We start from the raw sequence: 20,423 nt of genomic DNA on the forward strand, positions 1-20,423 counted from the left end.
AGATTTATATTCGCGCAGCTACTTTATCGACTGTGATAATGTGCAAACAAAGCTTAAAATCCTAAAGGAAACCTCAGTAACTCGTAAAATAACATCGAATCACTTCTAATAAATATGGAATAAATTCGTGCGTAAAAGGGCAACTTCTGAGTTACTATTCTTAGTCAGTTTTGTATTACAAATGAAGCCATTACATAGATTCTAATATTTTCGTAGTTTAATATTTGCAAATCAAGATAGACAATTTCCTTTTGCTTTGGGCTAATAGTGTTAAATTTAAGGCAAGTTGGATATAAATTTACGTTTTCTATCTTATTAAAGTTATTGATTACAGTAACATCATCTACATACCTGTAAACGTTGGAAAAATAATTAAATAATACAAATACAGTGATATTTGAAATTTATATTCTTTCGTGAAGAGAAAACTTACTTAAAATTACGTGCAGTCATTTTCAAGATAGACAATTTCCTTTTGCTTTGGGCTAATAGTGTTAAATTTAAGGCAAGTTGGATATAAATTTACGTTTTCTATCTTATTAAAGTTATTGATTACAGTAACATCATCTACATACCTGTAAACGTTTGAAAAATAATTAAATAATACAAATACAGTGATATTTGAAATTTATATTCTTTCGTGAAGAGAAAACTTACTTAAAATTACGTGCAGTCATTTAAGAGATTACAAATGGTGGATGAGCTGCTCTAGCCCGTTGGTATTCCTCGTACTTCTTTAAAAAAATATTATTAAATTAAATATAAATGTCAAATAATACACTTCTTAGGAAAAGTTTCCATTCATTTTTGGAGACAATTGTAAGAATTTGCGTAAACAAATCAGGCAGAGTAAGAAGGCTTTCAAATATTTCTTCCAATGGTAAAGTGGTGTAAGGATTTTCGAAATCGTAGCAATTAATATTTTGAATATCTAACGTTTGGAACGTTTCTAAAATTTTCTCGTTGTTGTTAATAATCCGTTTGAAATGGTGGTCTTGAAAATTAATAATGTCAAGAACTTATTTTAGTTGTTTAGCAAAAAGGAAGTCAATTTCTTATACATATATATATACATATGTGTGTGTGTGTGTGTATGTGTCTGTATGTGTACATGTGTATAGATACGATGATAATAAAGTGTAAAATTATAGACAATAAAGGACCACCAGTTGCCGAGCGGGAAAATCGCTGAACACTGGTAGTTCCGACCTAGGATTGATTCTTGGCGAACGGGCTGGCTACATGGGCGTTTTTGTGGTTTTCCCCTTGTGTAACATGTATACGAGCCAGTTTCCCTTAGAAATCTTTCACGAAGGCATCCCTCCCGTTAGGTAGATAGCCCTAGTATGCTTTGCCATGATCTACCAAATCTAAACAATAAAACTTTTATCTAAGTCTCTTTAAAAATCTAATAAACAGAAAGATAAAATAAAATAAAGTACGTATTTATATTGAGAGCAAGTACTGTCTAAATTTTATCTATATTTTTATTGGTTCATTGACATGAAAAAGATAAATAGTCATTCTTATAAAAAATTATTTGTAATAAATAAACTCATTTTTACTTTTTCTTGACGAGAAGAAAAGCAGAAGTTTATAAATTAAATAATGATATTAAGTCACAGGAATATAATAAAATTTAGTGAAATATTTAATCAGAACTACTTGAAATAAAGATATAAAATTTGTAGAATTAATAAAAATACTTTTTTAATGTTTAATTATCTCCAAAAATGGGCTTCATTTTTACGTTATTTTACGCTCAAGAATTCTACAATTGTAGCAGTAAATTTAGATGCTGATATCATTTTGTTTTACCTCACTGGCTTTTGACATTATTTTTCGGAGAGTCGTATCTATGTCGGATGGCTCTATGCCATTTGCCTTGGCTGCCTTACTGAGCGTTTCCTGGGCTTCTTCGACACGTCCTTGAGACAATAACCAGCGTGGTGACTCTGGTAACAACCTATTTTGAAACAATTTTTTGATTATTCAATGATGTTAATGATTGCCACAAAGTTAGAAATTTCTCGAATGAAACTAATAAAACTAGTTGAGTAAGACTTTTAGCATTTCGAATTTTATAAATCAATTTCAATTTTTGAGTTCCATGTAATTTAAGAGCGATTCTACACCCAGTCTACCTGCAACATCGTTGCCACCTACTAACAACTAACTGAGCAATCAAAATACAACAGAAGGGATCTTTCGAAGTTTCATTATTATAGAATTTTCTTGAAGCTATAAATAATATTTTTGTCTATTTATTATTCTACGTGCTCTATATAAAGGGTATAAGTAACAATTACTCTAGCAGTTGGTCGTAACTAGAGCAATCTTCTTTATATATATAAGCAGCTTAGTGTTTGTCGCCGATAGTTTATTGTTGCCACTCGGAAAAATGAGCGTGGAAATTAACGTTTCCGCAGTTTTTAATTAATATCTCGGCCGATTAACGTCGTACGGAGATGAAAACGGTATCAATAATTCGCAGAATTTTTTGGAATCCGAGGATACGAATCTCGAATTTCAACTCGGTGGCGTTCCATAGATATTCGAGAAAAAAGAATTTGGCACGTAGCCAAATCCCTCTAATAGGTAAAACCCAAGAAAGAAAGTGGAAAATGTAGGGAAAACGTAGGGAAAAATTACTTTTTAATTAATATCTCGGCTAATTAAAGTCCCAAGAAGACGCAAATGGTCAAAATGGTGTGCCACGGACCTTCGGAATCCAACGATGTGCTTCGCTAACCAGGAAGCCAGCCGTTTCGGAGGAGAGAATGTTACTTCACCACATATATAAATATGCGGCTTAAATGTTTGTTTGTCGCCGATAGTTTATTGGTTGCTTGCGTAATTGTACTAGCCAGCGCGGCGAAGCTGCCGCGGCATAGGGTTGTTGTTTCAATTCAGACGTAGACAATTTCCTGTAAAACTTGCCTTTGCTATGACTATCAATAAGTCTCAGGGCCAAACGTTTAAGCCTGTTGGCATTTTTTACCTGATCCTGCATTTGGACACGGTCAACTTTATGTTGCCTGTTCAAGAGTTCGTGAAAGAACGGACGTAAAATCAAAAATGATGGATGGTCCTCTGAAAGGCGAGCTTAAAAATGATGGAAAGATCTACACAAGAAATGTTGTGTACAAAGAGATCTTTGACATGTCATTTTACTATTTACATCACCTTTATTTATTGACCTAGCGGTGGCTCTTAAGAAATAAACCGCCAGTGGTTTCCTTCATTGCACTCTACTTTAAGCAATTAAGCAAGCAGATGGGAGAAACCCCGTGAGGCAGTAAGCAAAGGGGCGTCCTCGCCGCCTGCCCTGGGTAATTTAGTTTGAATTAGCAGACACCTTTGCACAAGTCATTTTAATTACAATTTATAATATCTAGAACAGCGGTCATTTCGTATGACGGCCGGGCGTTCTAGTAATTTTATAACGGGAATAAAGGCAGAGCGGTAACGGGAATAAAAGCAGAGCGGTATTAACCATTTGGTAACTGCAGGGATTAATGGAAACATTTATTCATTTAAAATCTATTTCCATTATACTATACTCGACCTTAAAGGAGTGGAAGACCAGGCCACTAAGAAATGCTTTTTTGAAATAAATAGTACAACTTGACAATTTCAAGTTAAATAAGTTCAAGTTAATAACACCAAATTTTGCGCCCAACTTATTTTACAATACATTAGAAAACTAGAATACAATAGATTAAATAACTATTTTTAGGTTTACAATAAAATAAAGATTATACAGGGTGCTTGCAAATGAATGCTGTGATTTTAAAAATTAATAATAAATCAATGTATTAATTTATATGGGCAACCTTTACAGCATAAGCAGCGACGACTATCCAAGTTTTTGATGCATTAATAACAATCCTTAAATATGTGCTGATTTACTCTGATTGTGATATCTTGTTAATGATAAGTGATAATTGTTGGAAGCGAAATGCCGTTAACGAACTTCAAACGGCTGTAAAATATTCTTTTTTCCTGAAGTTATGTTATTAGATGTTATAATAATTTTTAATACAGATTAAGATGAATAATTACTTGCGTCGAATTAATTGCATAAATAGAAAATGATAAAATATTTAAACTTTAGAAAAATACAAGGAATACAAAATTTTAAAAAAGAAGAAAATATATTAATTATTAAGCTTATTTTTCTGCATAAATCAATATATAATACAAGGACTTAATAACGATGTTTTCATAATTGCTGCAAAAATGTGGAAATCTGCCAACATTTAGGCGTCGTTAAGACGTCCTGATACCATGCTTTCACAACCAAAATAGAACCTGAGAAAGACGCAATAATTCTACAGAAACCTCATCTGCAAAGACGTAATAAAAACATCTTTGCAACGGTTGCAAAACAGTGAAGTTTCCCGGACATCTGGGTGTCTTAAAGACGACATGTTGCATTGTTTTTGCAACATGACATGCAACAAGTTTGCAACGTTATTACGACGTTGCTATGCTACTTGGGTTAATTAACCGATCATTCAATGCAAGTTTAAAATGACATTAGAAACTACAAATTTTAAAATTACATATACCGATCAATTTTTCTTCGGTATAGTCTTCTAATTTTATTTTTTCATGACGAGTATAAAAATTTCCCAAACATAAACATAGGAAACAGGAAGTTAGGTTTAAAAAGTTAAAGTTAGATTTCGTTATTTGTCAAAAATTAATGCGTTTTTTTTTAAACCACACTGCCTATTTTCATCATTTAAAACGCGAATGCATTTTACTGTACTTCATTTTAAATTGTTTCCTTGAATTATTCTAATTTAATTAATCAATTCAAGTTAAGAATGACATCAAAATAAATCAAATCATCAAATCGAATTAAAATTCCTCTTAATCTCGTCATTTAAAACATTTTCAAAAAATAAAGGCCTGCTAAAGACTTTTAAACCTGGTAAGGCAGTGAGTGTATATATACGTATATATTGTTGCGTGCGCACGGGGTCGTTACGAAATGAATGCACAAGTCCGATGAAAAATGAAAGAAAATTTATTATTATCACAACAAATATGCTCAAATTTCCTCAAATTATCATGCAGTATTACAATATCTCACAGTAGTTATCTTTTAACTACTCAAATGTCCAATAGAACGTAATTCAAAAACAGCTAAAGAAAGCTAATCCGCGAATTCGCTACAATCAACAAGAGCAGTTTTCTAAACAAACTCTTCTCAACTTCAAAAACTTCTAAAAAAACTTTTCTAAACAAACTAACTCAATTTCTAAAAAAAACTTTTCTAAACAAACTAACTAAAATCACTGACTGACTGTATTGAAATCGAAATCGAGTCAATGGCTAGGCGGCAATTAGTAGCCAACCGCTACTTTAACCGTCTCTGTTGGTAAATTGCCCTAAGGCGTTGGTACTTAAGTTTTTAATTAAGGCGATTTACGCCGCGCTAACTAGGCGAAACTTGTCAAATTTTGTGAAATGTAGGTGGAGTGGAGGCAGATGATTGGCAGGAGCCTGTCACGTGGGTGGTCACCCACCCAAGTTCAGACTCCGAGCACAGCTTACGCGTGCAATGAGAAATATTGGATATATTAATAATTATCAAGTTTTGAAACAGGTTATCCAGATTGGAATAATTAAACTAATATCGCGATCTAAATGAAGACAAATGGCACAACTAAGTGCAACAGATTAGCTAAACAAAATATTCAAATTCATCCTTGCTGTAAAACACAGATTGGACAGTGGTAGTCACGTGGGAGTCACCCTCCCGTGAACTGTCCACAGCCAATGCATCTTGAAATAGTAGATATCACAATTCAGTGAAGTCTTGGCCTGAGAAATTAAACATTAAAGTTCTCGTACAACACTGAGGCACATGAGTTACTGAAACTATACACTACTAAATATAGGGACGGCGCTATTTGAGCGAAGTGGCAAATGGTGAAAAACATTTTACACTAACAATAAATAATCAGAGCTTTGATGATCCAGGTACACGGATCATGTCCATAAGTCCACAATATTACAAATTCTCTGATATAACAATAAGAAGATTACGAAAATGACAAATATAAGATCAGTGCTTTGAAGATCCAGGTACGCGGATCATGTCCATAAGTCTATAAAGTTTCAAAGACACTGGTAAAATGACACAATGAAGACAAAATAAAGATAATAGTACTATGTACAATATATACACATTTCACCATTTGCTGTTATGGAAGATGCCTCTTGGGCGCTTTGCTGCAATTTCTATAGTAGGATCATAATTTATCAGATTACGGATATGTTCGTATTGAGAAAGTTCTATTTTAGCATAGAAATTGTGGCTCGTGGTGAGAATTTGATCAGCTATGGGTCTTATTTTTAGTTCTTTATGTATCTGCAGGTTACGTACGAGCCATGGGGAGTCAACAATTTGTCTGAGTATTTTGTTCTGAAAGACCTGTAGTTTGTGTCTATAAGTCTTGTACACAGTGGCCCAGATAGGCACTGCATAAAGTAGGGTGGGTCTTATTAAGCTGGTATAGATCTTCTTCTTGAGACTGATATTTAATTTAGCATTTCTTCTTATTAAAGGGTAAAGAGACATTTTAGCAGCGGTGGCTTTGCGCAAGGCATACTCCGTGTGTTCTTTGAATAACAGCTGTGAGTCGAAGACCACTCCTAGATACTTGGTACTTGAAACAATTGCTAGGGCTTGATCATTAATTTTTATATTTACATTCACAGGAGTGAACTTCCGATGACGTCTGAAAAGGAGAATTTGGCTCTTTGACGGATTTACTTTTAATTTCCATGAATCATAATAGTGTGCTATGATATTTACTGCGCTTTCAAGTTTATCTACAGCGAGCTGAGGTTTTAGCGACTTGGTTAAAATTGCTGTGTCGTCGGCATATTTCACTACTTTTGCATTCAAAGGAACTGGCATATCATTTGTGTAGATATTAAACAGAAGCGGTCCCAGAACGCTTCCTTGAGCCACTCCGCTTTTAATTCTTTTTCTTGAAGAGAGAGAGTCATTAATTTTTACCTGAAAGGTCCTGTTTTTAAGATAGCTTTTCATGAGCTTAATAAAACTGATGGGCAGATGAACAAGGTGCAGCTTGTAGAGGAGACCCTCATGCCACACCTTGTCAAATGCTTTTTCTAGATCTAGAAAGCAGCTGGCGATTGTGTTCCTTTTTGCGAAGGAGTCTGCAATAAATTCTGTAACGTTCAGTAGTTGGTGCACGGTACTATGACCGGCTCTAAAACCAAACTGCTCTTTGCATATAATTTTCTTATCCTCTAGATGTTGAGTTAATCTCTTTTGGAGCACACGTTCAAATACCTTTCCCAAATTGGGGAGAAGTCTAATAGGACGGTAGGAGTTTAAGTCCTTTGGGTTTTTCCCCGGCTTGACAAACGTAATTATCTGCGCGTGCTTCCACTCTTGCGGAAAGTAATTGAGCCTCATACAAGCATTGACTATGTTTGTAATGAGGACTATGTAGGTTCTTGGGAGAGCTTTCCTGGACTTTAAGTTGCTTGTTAAGTTAAGTTATTTCTGTCGGAGAAGTTGGGTTGAAGTGATTATTACAATTTCTGTCAACTAGGTGGTTAATGAAATTATCGACTTCTTCATCTGTCTCATCATTATTAGAGGCATGATTGGTGAAAGTCTTTTCTAGATGCTGCGGAAGGGCTTCAGCCATGTCATGTTCAGAATAAGATATTCCACTACTGGTGTGGAGAGGACCAATATTTCTGTTATTAGTATTCCTTAAGGAATTTCCAATACGCCAGACTGTATTCGGATAGAAATCCATGGAGTCTAAGAAATCGTCCCAACAATTTGATCTGAACTTTAGGAGGAGGGTCTTGATGTTCCTAATTTTTCTGTTCAGATTTCTTTTAACAGTGGGATCGCCTGTTCTTCGCCAGATTTTTGCTGTGCGGTTTTTGTCTTTTATTTTCTCAATGATGTGGTCGGCGAGCTTGTCTTTCTTATAATCTTTGAATTTGGTGGAATCGAGCCGGGTGTGCAGGTAATTGTTCCAGAGAATTATTGAATTTCTGCCAGTTTATAATTTTCTTTAAAGGCAAGGTGTTCTCAAAGCCATGGGAAGTAAATTTAACAGGGAGATGGTCAGAGGTTAATTGATTAATCACCTGTAGGAAAGGAATTTGCTGGATATTTTTTGTAATAACAATGTCGAGAACATCCGAGATGCCTGTATGATGATACCTGGTAGGTTCCGTTGGTCCAAGAATTCTAAGGTCATTCGTAAGAGCATAGCTATAAAGTTTGTTGCCATTTGTGTTATTTCTTTGAGAATTCCAGCTATGATGTTTAGAATTCAGGTCCCCTGCTATAATAACAGGGTGAGTGATATTGCTAAAAATTTGCAAGTCATTGTTGGTGAGAATGTTTCTGTGGGATTATAAGCCAAGATGATGACAATCGGCTCATTTGTGCGCGAATGCACAGCGATCGCAGTGGTTTCAATGCTGCTGCTATTGGGAATATTGAACTCGTTGGCGTGCAAATGCCTTTTAATTAATATCATAGTACCGCCGCCCCTGTTATGGTCTCTGTCCGTCCTGAACGCGTTGTAACCATTGATCTGGAACTTATCATTAGGTCTGAGCCAAGTTTCATTCACTAGAAACACATCAATATTATAGTGATTAAGGAAGTTTGCAACTTCAACGTTCTTGTGGCGAATACCGTTGGCGTTAAAAAATGCGAGATTTAAACTGCTGAGGGCAGTGAGGTGAGTTCTTGAATTACTGTTAATGTGGTTAAAATTCATAATTGATGCTTAAAAAAAGTTCAAAGGCTTCCCAGCCGACTTGGATTTTTTCAAATATTGATTTAGATTTTAAGAACCGCTCGAAGAGATTTTTTCCTTGCAGGAATAATTTCTTCAACCAAATTATGAAATCGGAAACGGAGCCTAAGTTCTCATTTTCGACAGCTGCGTCCTGATTGGTGGATGAAGCATTCTGCTCATTAACATTTTCACTGCTATTTTGGGTTATGTTTTTTCTTGGCAGAGGTGGGAAATTTTCTAAGTTGATATCACGGGAATTATTTTTTGAAGTTTCTCGCGCTCCTTTTTGGAATTCTTTTTCTGCAATTTTTCTTTTCAAGTTATCCGGATGCATTTCGCAACCACGGTACGAACTAATGTGGGGGCCTCCACAGAGGCAACATTTGCCGGGTAAGTTTCTGTCTTTTGTGCATGTAGTAATAATATGGTTTTGCCCGCATTTTAAACACCTGGGCTTGTGCTTACAGTGAGCACGACTGTGGCCGTACCTCTGACAGTGGTGACACTGTTTGTGTCCTGGAGTGGGTCTGAAGGGAGTAATTTTAACAGCCAAATCTAGAATATGCGTTAAATTGTATATTTTCTTGCCTTCTATGCTGCGTTTGACTTCAACCATGAAAGTGGGTAGTTTGACAATTTCATTGACTATTTTCTTGGTAACTTGTTTTACTGTTTTAACCGGGATGTTATTATCTATTAGTTCTTCCATACTGTCCTCGGGTTTGGTGTGAACAGATAATTTTTTGATTACAACTCTTACTGGTTTATCCTGAGGGAGAGGGAAGGTATGGTAAGGAATTTCCTTTTCGTCTAGGTATCTCGTGACTTCACGATACTCGGTGTCCGATTTTACTTTAATGTGGATATCACCACCTTTCTGTACACATTCCATGGATATGGTAAATTGCTTAATATTATCTCTGAGGGCTTTCCAGTCCGTGACATCTGAAATGATAATCGGCGGAATTCTGTTAGCCTTTTTGTTGGGCGTAATGAAATCACCTTCATTATTAGTACTGCCTTCTTGTGAGTTTAGCGAACTAACATTTGTAGTGTCCATTTTATCATCTATTTTTAGTGAAACGTATTTATTTTTGGTTGACGTCATTGAAGCGTTGCTGCTTTCATTAAGTGTACGTTTGTGGTATTTTTTGGGTGTAATCCATTTTTCATTATAATTATTTATTTTGCTTATTTCCTGAATAACATTTGAAACTGGTTTGGGTTGCTTTGTAGTTTGATTAGATTTCGAATCATTGCTAGTATTAACTAACGTGATGCTACCGCAGATATTTTGCACTGAATCTCCTGCAGCTTGTTTGATAGCTACACACTTTTCAAGCTCTGCATAGGTTTTTTGAAGCCATTGCTCCATTTCTGGGGTGATTTTCCGTAAGCCATTTCTAAGCGTGTTAAACGCTAAGTTAAACTCAGCCATAATCTGCCTACAATCCTCAATCGTGCCATGTTTAAGAATATTCTCAACAATATCGCGCTTATTAAGGACTGCTAAATCATTTATCTCATCCATATTTACCAAGTCAAGCTATCCTATCGATGTACAAGACAATGTCCATAATGAAGGCGTAGAAATCAAAAATATACTCACGAACTTGTCCAGATGAGCTACTCCAAGTACACCTCTCGAAAGGGATCAACGAAAAACACTTACTATTTATAAATAAATTTCCTTCACTTCCTAAATTTTAGAATCACACTCGTAGAGCAAAACAATAATACGAACTCAAACAACTTTCGTATCGAACTGACTGTATTGAGAGGTTTTCCTCCTTTTTATAAGATTTTTAAATCGCGCGCGAGAACTTTCTGGAACTTTCTCGAAATCAAAAAGAGATATTTATTAAATGTCACATGCACGCGCTCTTGTATTTTCAATTTTCCGGCTTAGCTCTCTTTTATTATTCGTAACGCGCTGCACAGCGCGGGAAATAAAAACCATTTAATTTGCAAGTCTACTAACATTAGCTGTTTAAATACAAAATTCGTAACAATATATATATATGAAAATGCTGCAAAATGGAAAAAAAATAAAAAATACAAAATAATATAAATATAAAAATAATCTCCTTTTATTGAAACTTCAATTAAGAACTCTTCAGGGGAAAATTAATTAAATATAAAAATAATCTCCTTTTATTGAAACTTCAATTAAGAACTCTTCAGGGGAAAATTAATTAAATATAAAAATAATCTCCTTTTATTGAAACTTCAATTAAGAACTCTTCAGGGGAAAATTAATTAAATATAAAAATAATCTCCTTTTATTGAAACTTCAATTAAGAACTCTTCAGGGGAAAATTAATTAAATATAAAAATAATCTCCTTTTATTGAAACTTCAATTAAGAACTCTTCAGGGGAAAATTAATTAAATATAAAAATAATCTCCTTTTATTGAAACTTCAATTAAGAACTCTTCAGGGGAAAATTAATTAAATCTTCACAAAAGTCCATTAATGTGTTTCGAAAACGTGTTTCGTTCTCCTGTTTCACTTGAGATCAAAAACCGTAAAAAGAATCTATTAAATCTTCATTTAAGACACTAAAAATTCATATAATATCAAAACCTCGAATCTCAAATGTATCAGGATTTTCTCTACACACGTATGAAACACTTGGTAAAGCGAATAAAAACATAACATTGTGCTAAATTCACTACTAAAAAAAAAAATTCAAACTTTTACATTATGTAAAATGACTACTCAAAAAAATCAAATTGATCTAAAATCATCATATGCAAATTCGAAATTCAAAAGCAAATAACTATAAAAGTGAAATAAATATACTTTAAACCAAATTATCATTTAAACGCCACTCAAAAACTGGGTTGGTCCCGAATTATGCTAAACTATACTTTTAATGCCAAGGAAACGAAAGACTTTTCACAAAGATCCTTTAAATAATAAAATCAAATCTGAGCTTTATCAGCTAAATACTGGAAACCAATTGGAAACAAAAATTGAAAAAACACAAACTTACTGAAATCTTAGGATGAGATCCTAAGTGTAAATGTACTTAATTCTTCAGACGAAGAAACTTTCTTTGTAAAATTCAAAACTGTTCTGTAGAATCAAAAATTTGTAGTTCTTTAAGAAAGAATGATATAAGGTTCAAAGTGTACAATAGCATAACAAGTATTTAAACATGTATTTAAAATGTCCTATCCTGTTAAACTTTGTGTGCGGGGGGCGCAAACGTTGGGTGCGCTCTATAAGATCACCCTACTTTCGAGTAGGGTGATCGTCGATTCCAAAATGGCGGAGTAAGAAACACCTAAAAGATAGATATATATATATGCAGTATTTTAAGTACGTAGACGACACTAGTACCTTTAGTATTCGACACTCGTAGTGTCCGAGGGTGAAAGGCAAGATGACGAAGATAACAAAACAGGATTTTGTCGAATCACCAATCTTTATTTTCCCAAATATCAAATGAGCTTGGTAGGCATTTATTCAATCACAGTTAAATACAATAATTTTTACGTACACTGGTTTTAAAAGTACTACATAAACAGCTTAGATAGGAAAGCGTAAGCGGCGAAGAAATGTTTGCATGGCGGAAGTCAGGAAAAGGAATGACGTATAGTTGCTTGCGAAGAGTATTTACACTACGTACGTGCATAAACATAGCTAAACTGCTATTGGTTAATTTTTAGGTTGTTATGTAACGTGGAAAAATATCGAATTTGGGAGAACAGATCAACTTAGTGGGAAGATCACCAAATTTAGAATAGTCAATTTTGAGGCCGCCAATCGTTTCTTAGTATTGCATTTTGTTATATCTTATCTATATATACTTGTATATATATATATATATATATATACGAAAAAACATAATAAGAGGCTAAAATTAAAAGCAAATTTTTATACCCCTCCTGCGCTATAGAATTGAAGTAAAATAGATTTGACTCCAATTTACTTTTAACTTAGAATCTTTAAGTCTCTCTCTATATATATACATATATATATATACACATTTGGTGTTGCCAATTGCAAAGAAAAAGGAAAAGAGAGGTTCACAACTTCATGTTATAGCAGTCTGATATACAAAATTTCAACTCTCTAAGACAAATAGTTTTTGAGTTATGCGAGGTATGTATACTTTCTTACGTACAGGAGTCACAAAAAAAATCCTTTTGAATCCGAATCCATTTTAATCCATTTTAAAATCTGCTTTGGAAAAAAAAAAAAAGAGTCCTTTATTTTGTCCGTACATACAGACTTCAAGGAAAACATTCCTGCGAATGGGTTCCGAAATGTCAAAATGAATATTTCAGTTGAAATATGATTCCCGAAATATTTCGCGATTAGAATACTTCTTTACTTCGCACTAGTAAGTAAAAATCTTATGTTTGCCAAATCACACAAAATCCTCTAAAATTCGCCAAAGAAACTGAGGATATTCGCGTTACAATAAAGTTACTGCCTTCAGTATATCCAACGATATTCGGCAGCTTATGAACATAAATATTGCCTTTAATATAGAATATTTCATAAAGAGCATCAGAATGTTTTTATAAATTATACATGAAAATATATTCTGTATATTAAATAATGAAATATAAAGTTATTGCTAATAGCTTCACACCCTTTTTCAACCTTTCTTAGATACAAATATAAATATCTAAATCAAACACTTTACTCAACAATTTGATAAATCTCACAGAAAAAATGCTTTAATCAAAATGTCTTAGAATTTGCTTCTTACCACCAACTACTAAGGAGTAGCAAGCATGGTGCCGTGAGTGCTGTTTGTATCCAAAACCAATCTCTTAGCAAATAAGCGAAAACCGGAAGGCTGACAATTCCGATGCACCAGCCAAATTCTATAGCAAGACCATAAAATGATCTGCAGTCTGGACCAACGACTTCCATAACTAGGAAAGGAAAGTTCAGTTAATTAAAATACTATTTTGCACTGATTGTAAAATTTCCTTGAACGGCTAGTAATTGCTTTAGTGCAATACATGCAATAATTTGTTTACAATGCAGCATAAGCAACCACTTTACGCATATTAAGACTTTCAAAGTGATAATTTGAACTTTGATTCATCTGCTTCATTCTGTAACCTTGTGAACAACATTAAGAGGAATTGTAACATGCAAATTTCTTAGCTCGAGACTTTCAGAAGAACAAGGAGCAAAGAATAAGAAGTTAAAATTCTACGTAATATTTGCATTGCATTAGATTCCTCGGTCTGTAGTCAAACTCTTCGATGGCGTTATTTCGAATGTAAAATACAAAGGAGGATGAAGCCTTCAACACCATCACTACCCCAAATTTTAAGCAATTTAATTATTATTTTTTAACGTTATTTAACCCTTAGATGCATGAACTTTTATTTTTAGTCCAAAGGAGCTTTGTCCCTGAGGGACTATTGTTTTCGTTTTGCGATTTTGCATCAAATCACTCTGAATGTCCGTTTCACTTTTCAAACTGTTGCCACCAAATATCATCGCCCTGTATTATATTTGAAGAAATTAAATAATAAAGAATGTGCATAAATGTATGTATGTTCCTCGTATTGTGATGAAACAATGTTACCCAGAGCCATCCAATTTTCAATGACGTAATCCTACTGCGAATATGGGCATGTGGAAGACCAAATTTTAAATTTGGAATTTGTTTTATTATCGATTTCATATTTTGTAAAACTTTAAGGAATTTTTGATTAACAAACTCAAGGATTTCAAAGCAAGCCATCGCAACGTTGTACAGAAAATGTTTTTTATCTCCAGCGCATGAGACTGTGTATCGGAAATTCTAAAGATATGCTCAACTTAAAATTATTTTGCGATATTGCTCTTGAACTGAATAAATAAAGGTAACACACAAAAATGTTTAAAAAAAACGCCGCTTTAGAAGTAATTTTAAATCTGAAACCTTTCAGATTTTTTTTATTTTTATTTTTAAAGGTCGCTGGTGGGCCTGTATAAGAAAAAGTTTCAATCAGAAAGTCATCCCTCTCCTCAGCCAGATAGCCTAGTGTGCTTTGCCATAATTAATTTACCAAACCAAGATTCGAGGAACGATACAATTCTTAGAATCCTAACTTAAAAAAATTATAAAATATTTTTAAGGGGATAACGGAAAAAACTGGGGGAATAAGAGTATTGAATACATGAATATAAAAAATATTCAAAACTCGAGGAGCTTTAGAATCATTAGAATCCTAACTTTAATCTTTAAAATCCTGACTCAAAAAATCATCAAATATCTAAATTAAAAACTTTTTTTAGTTTTATTAAAGGTAAAGGTATAAGTTGAAGCAAAGACGGCGCTTGTGCATCCAGGTAGGCATATTGGGTGTATCACCGGGATTTGCTAATTGCTAAGCTTCCGTCCCGGATGGACATCCCAGAGTGAGGTCCAAGGGTGTGCTCCCTCATCCCTTACCACCCACGCTCTAGAGAAGATTTTCCCCAGCTGTGTATTTTGAGTGCCCCCTTGTTGCACGAATACTATACGCTTACAAAATGTATACCTTCTCCGGGACTCGAAACCGAGCCCTCTCGGTACTCAGCCTCTCTAACCACTATCCTGTCTGGACGGCAATCTAGGAAAAGCATTCATCAGAAACCGAATGCTCTTATTGTTGTTTCAGTGCTACTTGGATCACAAATATCAGTCTCATGGTGGCACAAATACACACTAAGGTATACTTCGATGAACTCTTAAAATAAACAAGTTTTTTTTCTTTTAATTTTCTGGCGAGAATTAATATTTATATATCTGTGTGAATTTTCGAAATACCATTTTCTTGCCTTTACTTGCTTTCATATAAATTAAACTTGAAAAAAAGTATTTGAAAATTTTTATACTGTTATTCAAACATATTTTTTTTTTTTTTTTTTTTTTTTTTTTTTTTTTTTTTTTTCCGAATTAGAATGAAAAAAAAAAGAACTCCAGGCTTCATGAGTTTCAATTATGCATTTCTTTTCATGCAGAGTGATTAAAAATGTCGTGCATTTTCAAGAATTTTGGAAATTCTGAAGTTTATAGTAATAGAAAATTGTTTCAATCCGTGACTCACTTATAATTCTATAAGAAATATATCACTTGAATTTCAAGTTGTAGTTTATGCTCAAGTTTAAAAACAATTTGTTTGGTGCAAGATTGAGTTTGTTTGGTGTAAATGGAGATGAGTTTTCCCAAGCGGAATGAATTTTTATGATTGAGCATTACTTCCCAATGCATAAATTTGAATGCGATGCCATGTTTCTCACACTCTTTGTTGGTGGTGGATTTCGGGACACTGCAAGCTGTGGCTCACTAGGGCTGTTACGACAATGAGTTTACGTTTTATTATAATTTAAGAATTAAATAATGGAGACCATGCATAAATGTATGTATGTTTCTCGCACTGGAATAAAACAAACCTAAGGCCATCAAATTTTGAATAACGTAATCCTCCACCGAATATGGGCATCTAGAAGCCCTAATTTTAAATTTGGAATTTCTTTGTTATTGATCGCATATTTTATAAAACTAACAAATTTTTGGTTAACAAACTCGAGGATTTCAAAGCGAGCAATGGCAACGTTGTAAAGAAAAAACATTTTTATCTCCAGAGAGCGATACTGTGTATCGGAAATTTTAAAGATAGGCTCATTTTTAAAATTATTTTGCGATATTGCTGTTGAATTGAATTTTATGTTTTTAGTGCGAAGACCATGATACTTAATGAATAAAGGTGGCATATAAAACGTTAAAAAAACGCCCCTTTGGGCGGAATGTAAAATCTGAAATCTTTCATATTTTTGTTTTTGTTAATTTTTTAGTAAAAGGCTTATAAAATTGTTAGTTAAGCAAAAATCATATAAGTAATGTTGTTGTAGAAAAAAGCCCCATCTGATGGACAGTCAGTATGTTCGAATGGTGTTTGGGTGTTTGCTGTATTGTATTTTATTTCACCAACCTAATGGTGTCACGACTTATAGCAATTTGACTAGTGCAGAAGACTGCGCACCAACAGATTTTGCGTAAGAAATCAGCGTACTCAGCGTAAGAAAGTAAGCATAAGTACTCAGCGTAAGAAATCTAGGATAGAGAAGCAGATTTTGCGTAAGAAATCAGCGTACTCAGCGTAAGAAAGTAAGCATAAGTACTCAGCGTAAGAAATCCAGGATAGAGAAGCAGACGATATTTGTATGATTGATGTAAATGTTAAAGGACAATCAAGATTTACTCTAGCATCCGTACATAGTCATCCATAGTTACTTCGGGAGATTTGAAGACATTCTTATTCCGTGCACTGATGAAATATTCTGAGACTACTTTATTGATAGGTGAAGAGTTTACTGCAGATACAGATGTTTCTATTATTATGACGGGAGATTACAATGCAGACGTCAAACGAAATACACTCATGTCCATAAATTAAGGATAATTCGGAGTCACGCGGAAATCGAAATCTAAAATAAATTTATCACCTGTAAAATCACTACACACATCTTCAAGAATCATATGCAAATTTCAGGAAGTAACCAGATGACACCGATGGTACGTCACTATGACGAGAGTGTAAGAGAGTGATATATAAGTCTTACAAACAAAGAAGTAAAATTGTTCGCAGTCGCTTTATAAGCATTATAGTGCAATAACCGAATAGTTATGACACAAAGGACGCATTTGAATGATTTTTTACGTGGTAGAATTATCAGCCGTCTGGAATGTGTGCGTACCCAACTGAAAGTATCAGACGAACTTGGAATTGCCCAGAGTGTCATCTACAGGCTTTGGCAACGATTCCAAGATGATGGTAATCTGAGTAGGCTTTACAGCACAGGTCGCCCCAGAGTTACAACGCCGAATGAGGACCGGTATTTGGCAGTTACTGCCAAAAGAAACAGGCGGAGCACAGCCTCAGACCTGTATCGTCAGCTCTCTTCAGCCACTGGTACGCTCCAGGTAACCGTTACCACCAAGAAAACATCATTAAACGACACCGTTACGATGGTGCAGGAGTGCTCGTTTGGGGTGGAATTATTCTGGGTTCCAGAAATGACCTGCATGTTGAAATTGGAATCATGACAAGCCAAATCTATCGGGACGTCATTCTGGAAAAAGATGTACGTTTGTTTCGGGGTGCCATGGGCGCACAATTTGTGTTTATGGATGACAACGCCCGGGCTCACCGTGCAAACATCGTAAGCGAATGCCTTCAATCGGAGGATATCACCCGTATGGACTGACCAGCATTCTCACCGGACTTGAATCCAGTAGAGCACGTGTGGGACATACTTGGCCGACGAGTTCCAGCCCTCTAACCTCCTCCTACATGTCTACCGGAACTTCGGAGAGCATTGCTTTTTGAGTGGTGTAATATCCCCCAAGATCAGATCGATAATTTGATACTCAGCATGCCTAGGCGTTGTACGGACTGTATTGCATCATCTGGGAGACATACAATGTATTAACAATCATACCAACCATGTAATATTGGTTTTTTGTAAATAGGTTTTTTTTGTAATTGCTCCAGAGAGGAAAAAATCGCTAATTTTTTTTAATAATATCAAACATGTAGCATCTTTTTTTGCTCTTTACCTTTTTTTAATAAATAAGCTTTACAAATAAGTCAAATTTGTTTTGCTTCTAACTCTTCCTTTGATTTTGCATTATCCTTAATTTATGGACATGAGTGTAAAAAGGCATTTGATTTTATGAAACATCATTTTTTGTCTCCATGTGGTACCAAATAAATATCCAAGTACACTTGGCAATTCATTTACAGATTTAACATTAACTATGAATATAACTGCAGACATCTTAAATTATGCATTTTATTTCTCGCATCATCGACCAATTTTACGTAGGGGTCATTTTTAATAAGCAAATTTAGTAAATGCTGCAAAGTTTATCCTAAGTTGTTAACAGTTATTTTTAGTTAAAACCACTTTCCTATCTCTCCTAATTTCAGATTGCAATTTTCTACCAGAATGTGTTTTCAGAATCGCGGTTAAATGCAAATGAAGGAAGAGCGGTACTTAAGTCGAAGTTCCCTGACTTCGTTAGAGAGCCAGAGATTCTGACAAGAGCGCGTTCGCCTTTTTGGCTACACTCTCTCTAGCTAGTATTACGCTCGACCGTATTTCAGGCCCTTGATAGCTTCACCGTTTATTTAGCCTTTAAAGGGACAACTCCTGCAAAATTTGGATAGCTTCGGCTATATCTTTTTCGTTAAGCATTTCTTATTGAGTTCAAGCCCAAGTGGAGGCTTTAATGTACGTCCTGAGAAAGGGCCTTCTGTGAATTTTATGTTGAGCAATATAATGTAATTAACCCTTCTCGAGTTTACGTGTCTGTCTACTGAACTAAAGCGATTATTCGCTTGTCAGTTCTCAAGGTTCCACACATTTAGCTGTAAATTCTAGGTTGAACATTACAAGGTACTAAAGTAAAATATATATGTGCGTGTAAAATGTTTTGCTTGTTTCATTTCTTCTGAACCTCCTCACACTTCCGTTAGTAATCCTACGCAGTAAACACCAGAGTTTCTTTAAACTAAAATGGAAGGCCTACCGTCAGTTTTTACACTCCCTTTACAAGCCAAGCAAATTGTCTATCTAAACAAATTTTTTAAACTCAAAAAATGTTTTTCAAAACACAATATAGGCAAACTACTCACGTAAGACAAACGAGGTGTTGAAAACTCCATCAATTCCAAGGGCAACAAAGAATCTGGAAACGGCAAACATGATGAACGAAATTGAAAAAGTGCAAATAATAGCTGATGATACACCAATAAAGGCACAAGCGGCAATGGCTGGTCTTCTTCCTAATCTGTGATAGAACAATATTCAGAGTGACAATGTAACAGAACAGAGATTCATCTCATTTATGATACATAAGTGCAGATAATCAAAAAATCGCCTTTCATTCAAATTAATGTCATTTTCATAATAAACTAAGTGAAATATGAGTTAACGCTGGGTATTTTCATACTTTTCTTTCGCGATATCTTTTGAGCAAATGATATTTTTTTTGCCAGGAGCTATAGAAAGTTTTTCTTATCTAGCCCATCTTTACGAAAATTTCGATTGCAGAAATACAGGCCGGGAAAGGACTTTTAAGCCGGGTAAGGAGTGGATGGGTGTGTTTGTGGGTATATATATATATGTTACGGTGAAACACCGAAATCTGGAGAATGTCGACTTTCACCGGTGAATGTCAACATTCACATAGTCGCTTGGTGTATGTCCGAAATATTTTCCAAATACTCTTATTTCTGACTTACACCTGTCAATGTCGACATTCACCATGTACTAATGGTGAATGTTGAACATATAAGAATATTACATTTTCTTCTCCGTCATTCAGTCGCGAAAAAACGCACTTGAGACTTAAAATAAAAACTTAAGAATATAAGAACTTTAATCACACAATACATTGAAAATGAGAAAGGAAAATAATAGAAGTTAAAAACTTACTAAATTACGTGATTCAAATCTTATTTATTGCAACGACTTAAACTATTATGACACTTTGAATTTCACAAGAGGCCCTTGCTTTTACAACTGCATTTATTTATGGAACACTTCCTTTTGAAATGACAGCGTGTACATATACTCCTC

General features: G+C 34.5%; 1 protein-coding gene across 3 annotated transcripts in view; it reads right to left on the minus strand.

Moving 5' to 3' along the window:
- Positions 1–20,423, minus strand: part of LOC118198583 (organic cation transporter protein-like) — an 87,758-nt gene that overhangs the window by 36,298 nt on the left and 31,037 nt on the right. For 2 of the 3 annotated variants that reach the window (XR_004759793.2, XM_035370291.2), the window contains exons 5-7: positions 19,478–19,632; positions 13,558–13,726; positions 1,819–1,966 (exon numbers count right to left, since the gene is read on the minus strand). Coding sequence is in view for 2 of the 3 variants with exons in the window: in XM_035370291.2 (XP_035226182.2) it covers positions 1,819–1,966; positions 13,558–13,726; positions 19,478–19,632 (472 nt within the window). In the remaining variant the exon portion in view is untranslated. The remainder of the gene's footprint in view (positions 1–1,818; positions 1,967–13,557; positions 13,727–19,477; positions 19,633–20,423) is intronic. The other variant, XM_035370293.2, reaches the window with a different exon arrangement.

This window comes from Stegodyphus dumicola, chromosome 11 (assembly GCF_044657685.1).
Source record: "Stegodyphus dumicola isolate Sdum_Otavi_A_Nest chromosome 11, ASM4465768v1".
Lineage (NCBI taxonomy): Eukaryota > Metazoa > Arthropoda > Arachnida > Araneae > Eresidae > Stegodyphus > Stegodyphus dumicola.